Below are 5,784 nucleotides of genomic sequence, written 5' to 3' on the forward strand. Positions count from 1 at the left end.
ACGAGTAGAGCACTTTGATTAAGCGCGCGACAGAGACAACACGTATGCGAGTGCTTCTTCGACACTACTACGTGCCTGAGAAGGTAGTCAATATCATACGGAATTCCTATGGTGGATTAAACTATGCTCCATTGGGAGTAATAGACAGAAGTATGTAAGTAAGTGATTTCTTACGTCCAATAAAAGTGGTGATCAATTATAATCGAAACTGTCTCAACTTTCCCTCACGGTACTTGTTTGCTATCGGACTCGTGTAAGTATTTAGCCTTGGATGGAGTTTACCACCCACTTTGGGCTGCATTCACAAACAACCCGACTCCAAGGGTAGCTCACAGCAAAACTGTCACACTTGATCTCTGCCCCCACGGGCCTTTCACCCTCTTTGGGCCAGAATGGGAAGCCGTACTCATTGCTGGACTTGGGACAGAGCAGTAATGCCTGAAGCCACCCTAAACACCACATTGCCTTACGATCAAATAACCGCAGGCTTCGGTGTTGGGGTGAAGATTATAGTCGGAGAAGACATGTTGTCCTTGTTAGTTTCTTTTCCTCCGCTTAGTGATATGCTTAAGTTCAGCGGGTAATCACGTCTGATCCGAGGTCGGGGTCAATTAAATAATTCGTGCATAATACACACACAATCGGTACAAACCATAGACCAAACCAGAGACAAGATCAAGTGATTAACGTAGCATACGATAGGTGCGAATTATCCCGAGCGTGTATAATGTCATTAAGCCACGACTCGAGCACAACCCACCGCAGCATCTCAATCAAGTCATCTAGACCAGACTAGGCTGTGGCCGGATTATTAGGACGGAGCCTCTGACCAGCAACCCGCGTTGATATACGGGTTTAAACGCCGGCAGGCACTCGCCCAATCCACGACTTAATGTGCGTCGTGATAGATGAAAAGCCGACCCTCGGACAGGCGTGGCCACAGGATATCCCGTAGCCGCAATATGCGTTCAAGATGTCGATGTTCAAAGCAGTATGCAGTTCACATTAATTCACACAGTTGGCTGCACTCTTCATCGACACACGAGCCGAGTGATCCACCGCTCAAAGTTGTACGCCAATAATCCCATACATCGGTTACCCAAATGCATAGAACTAATGGTTAACGCTGCAGCTCAGGATATTTACCGCTAAGCCAGCGTACATGCAGTCCAGCACGAAGCCAGGTGCATGCCAGGCAGCAAACCCGTGAATGGCAAGCCAATCCGGATCGCTTCAACAGTGTAAAAGGTTTGAAATAGGAACAATAACAGGGCGGACTTGCATGCATATAGCAAACAATTCTCTTTGAACCTAGCACACAACAATATTGTCATGCACTGTCCCATCGCCCTTGGCAGATCAGGCAACCCGAAAGTCACGAGAACACCATCAGGGCATACGACAGGCTAGGTACCCCGGTCAAGAAAATAATAACCACTGAAGCCTAGGGTGAATTTCCACTAAGCCAGGGTACATGCAGTCCAGCGCGAAGCCAGGTGCATGCGTCATTATATATTTTGGGTTCATGTTAATGATCCTTCCGCAGGTTCACCTACGGAAACCTTGTTACGACTTTTACTTCCTCTAAATAGTCAAATTAGGTCATCTTCTCAGCATCAGTCGAGCGGCAAAGCCACTACAACGACGCCAATCCAACGACCTCACTAAACCATTCAATCGGTAGTAGCGACGGGCGGTGTGTACAAAGGGCAGGGACGTAATCAGCGCAAGCTTATGACTTGCACTTACCAGGAATTCCTCGTTCACGGGGAATAATTGCAAGCCCCGATCCCAGTCACGACGGTGATGAAACAGTTTGCCCAACCCTTTCGGGCCAGGTTTCCAGACTCGCTGGCACCGTCATTGTAGCGCACGTGTGGCCCCGGACATCTAAGGGCATCACAGACCTGTTATTGCTCAATTTCGTGCGACTTAAGTGTGCCGCTTGTCCCTCTAAGAAGTAAAAACTGGCACCGCACCCGCCGGATCACGACCACACTACTCCATAAAGAAGCAATAGAAGCCGCGCCCTAAACGAGCACAGAGGACCAGTCTACTATTTAGCACGTTAAAGTCTCGTTCGTTATCGGAATTAACCAGACAAATCGCTCCACCAACTAATAACGGCCATGCACCACCACCCACCGAATCAAGAAAGAGCTATCAATCTGTCTATCCTCACAGTGTCCGGGCCGGGTGAGTTTTCCCGTGTTGAGTCGAATTAAACCGCAGGCTCCACTCCTGGTGGTGCCCTTCCGTCAATTCCTTTAAGTTTCAGCTTTGCAACCATACTCCCCCCGGAGCCCAAAGACTTAAAGGTTTCCCGGGGACTGCCCGCGATGTCAATTATAGAACCAACGCGGATCGTCAGTTGGCATCGTTTATGGTCAGAACTACGACGGTATCTGATCGTCTTCGAAACTCTGACTTTCGCTCCTGATCAATGAAAACATTCTTGGCAAATGCTTTCGCTGTAGTTTGTCTGGCGGCGATCCCAGAATTTCACCTCTAACACCGCCATACAAATGCCCCCGTCTGTCCCTCTTAACCATTACTTCGGATCCGAAAACCAACAAAATAGAACCGAAGTCCTATTTCATTATTCCATGCAAGAATTTTCAGGCACATAGGCCTGCTTTGAGCACTCAAATTTGTTCAAAGTAAAGATGCCGTCCGCTCCCGACACCCGTTTAAAGGCATCCGGAAGCATGCCGACAGGTCAACAAGACGAACTCGTCAACCCACCAGCACCCGTTTAACACAGACACGGCTGAAAGGCTGCACAGCCACTACACCGAGCTGAACACTGGTCCTGATCGTAACCAAAACCGTGAACAAGCAACGGCATGCGACCGCACGACCCAGATTCAACTACGAGCTTTTTAACTGCAGCAACTTTAATATACGCTTTTGGAGCTGGAGTTACCGCGGCTGCTGGCACCAGACTTGCCCTCCAATTGGTCCTCGTTAAAGGATTTAAATTGTACTCATTCGAATTACGGAGCCTCAATTGAGTCCCGTATACGTATTTTTCGTCACTACCTCCCCGTGCCGGGAGTGGGTAATTTTCGCGCCTGCTGCCGTCCTTGGATGTGGTAGCCATTTCTCAGGCTCCCTCTCCGGAATCGAACCCTGATTCCCCGTTACCCGTTATCATCATGGTAGGCAAATCACCTACCAACAAATTGATAGGGCAGACATTTGAAAGATCCGTCGCCGACACAAGGCCGACTGCGATCAGTAAAGTTATCCAGAGTCATAATCTCCGGATTACATCTGGATCAACTGCGGACTACACCTGGTCTCACGTATGATCTGCACAATACAATATTTTTCTAGAGAATAGGTAATAATAAGTACGTCCAAGCGTTGATATGCATACTAGTAATAGCATATCCACTGCGGACTATACCCGGACTCTATCATATATGAACAACACAATAAACACACACGTGTCTATTGAATAGGTAATGATAAGCGCGTCCATGAGTTGATATGCATACTAGTAATAGCATAAGCACGTGCATATGTGTTAACATGAACATACACTTATAACATATACACATATATGATATTCATATATGCATATGATACAAATGTAATGCACAAGACAACACATATACACATACGTTACACCAACATATATGCACATTCGCATAGATGCAGATCATTGCAAGTATACCATACATGAACACATGAAATACACAAGTCAAGACTTGTGCATCTCATAGTATACACATAGGTATAGATGCTCTAACCAGACCGAAGCCCAGTACCATAAGGGAAATGATAGAGGAACATGTCCTCAAATCATTACGTCAAGCAGGGATAGGATTCAATGCCTCGCAGTGTGAAAGCTGCTCGAGCACTTACGTCTCCCCGACAAAACATTAAGTCGTCTACAAACGATTTAGTATCCTCACGCTCATACCACAATTAGATATCGTGTCGACCCCCATACCCCAAAATCCGGAGCACGGTTTATGGTCATCGCTCTGGCATAACACCAGACCTAATGGGCCTAGCCGAACACATGGTCCAGTCCAGACACCAAAAGGAATACGTAAGCTTGCCCAGCCACGTGTCGGATACAGAATGTACCGTTGCAAATTTGGACGGGATTCAGACTTAGAGGCGTTCAGTCTTAATCCCTCAGATGGTAGCTTCGCACCATTGGCCTTTCGACCAGGCACATATACCAATTATCTGAACCTGCGGTTCCTCTCGTACTAAACAGGATTACCATAGCAACGGCCAGATTGTACTTCACTGATGTACTCATTAGTAGGGTAAAACTAACCTGTCTCACGACGGTCTAAACCCAGCTCACGTTCCCTATTAGTGGGTGAACAATCCAACGCTTGGTGGATTCTGCTTCACAATGATAGGAAGAGCCGACATCGAAGGATCAAAAAGCGACGTCGCTATGAACGCCTGGCCGCCACAAGCCAGTTATACCTGTGGTGCCCCTTCCAGCCAAACTAGTTGGTGAAGCCTAGCAGGCCCTTCTGGAGAAGAGGCTACATCGAAGCACGTCATGGAATCAGTCCCATGATCCAGGAGGCACGACGAGGACGTGTGAGTCGGATTTTAACTCCCATCCCAGTGGTGCCCGTTCCAGCCAAACTAGTTGGTGAAGCCTAGCAGGCCCTTCTGGAGAAGAGGCTACAATGAAGCACAGCACAACTACCGGGGTGCAATAGCTGTTTTTGCATTATTCTTTGTCTTTGGTTTTACTTCCTGTCCGGTGATTGCTGACCACCTATGTACTACATAGCAGTGATTTATTATACCTTTTTTAGTTGGTAAAGTTTTGTTGCAGCCTGGGTATGGACATTTATTTTGATCGTTTTTGGAGTTTATTTTATTAACTTTGGTTTTGGGTTCAGCTTTAGTTAGATTATATTGTGGGTGGCATGACTGCATGTGTCTATTTAACCAACCCAACGTCTTATACGTTTTGTTACAGTCACTTAAGGGACAGCTATATTGGGACTCACTACTAGTTTTATTTTGGTGATCGTTTCTTATGTGTCTGTTCATTTCTTTCATTGTAGCAAACTTTCTGTTGCAGTTTGCATTTTGGCATACATGGTTCAGCTGGCGTTTCCCTATTATTTTTGGAAAGTGCTCTTGATATGCGTTTATTTTAACCTTGTTGGGTTGGTTTATCCAGTTACTAGGAAGGCGCTCACCCATTTCTTTAATGTCTTGAAATAGTTGTCTTAGCCAGTTTTTAGTATGGGCCTTCCTATTGTTGCACTGATTTTCAAAGTTACTATTTGAAGACCTCACCATTAGGTTATTTGGTCTTTTATGCGCTACATACCACAAGTTTAGTCTATTTTGCATGATTTTACTGGCTAAGTTTGGTAAGTTTATTTTAAGTTTAAGTTGCTCAACAGTATATTGTTTTCTATCGTTTATATTTAGAATTATCCGTCTTACTGTATTTAACACCGCTTCTAGTGTAGACCAATCTTGCTTTCTTAGTACTATGGATTCTAGACCGTATGTAAGAATTGGGATTATTGAAGAATCCACCATCTTGGCTTTGGTATCAAGGTTGAGTTCTTTAGATTTAAGTATTGGTTTAATTTTAATTATTGCATTTTTTGCTTTTTCTATATTATAGGTGATAGCACTATCCGGAGTACCTTTGTTATTTATGGTAGATCCAAGATAGTGGAAGGATTCTACTTCTTCGATATCCTTGTTGTTTATTTTGACATTTGATGTGATAGCTTTTTTATTTATTATCATATATTTAGTCTTGGAGATTGA

At 45.1% G+C, this 5,784-nt stretch overlaps 2 protein-coding genes and 1 non-coding gene across 3 annotated transcripts; 1 reads left to right on the forward strand and 2 right to left on the reverse strand.

Annotated features, from left to right (window-relative positions):
• Positions 1–261: 261 nt before the first annotated feature.
• On the reverse strand, positions 262–462 carry Smp_202870 (uncharacterized protein; the record flags this gene model as incomplete). Its single annotated transcript, XM_018797636.1, has 1 exon — positions 262–462. One exon carries the CDS (start codon positions 460–462, stop codon positions 262–264), a length of 201 nt encoding a protein of 66 aa, XP_018652658.1.
• A 453-nt stretch (positions 463–915) lies between these two features.
• Smp_sma.5.8s-107.1 lies at positions 916–1,069 on the forward strand. The gene has a single exon (XR_001974610.1). It is a non-coding gene; the product is annotated as a ribosomal RNA (ribosomal RNA).
• Positions 1,070–2,755: 1,686 nt separating this feature from the next.
• Smp_107750 (hypothetical protein) lies at positions 2,756–3,103 on the reverse strand (the record flags this gene model as incomplete). Its single annotated transcript, XM_018797637.1, has 1 exon — positions 2,756–3,103. The coding sequence occupies one exon, from the start codon at positions 3,101–3,103 to the stop codon at positions 2,756–2,758; it is 348 nt and encodes a 115-aa protein (XP_018652659.1).
• Between the last annotated feature and the right edge of the window lie 2,681 nt (positions 3,104–5,784).

This window comes from Schistosoma mansoni, chromosome 5, assembly GCF_000237925.1.
Source record: "Schistosoma mansoni strain Puerto Rico chromosome 5, complete genome".
Taxonomy (NCBI): Eukaryota; Metazoa; Platyhelminthes; class Trematoda; order Strigeidida; family Schistosomatidae; genus Schistosoma; species Schistosoma mansoni.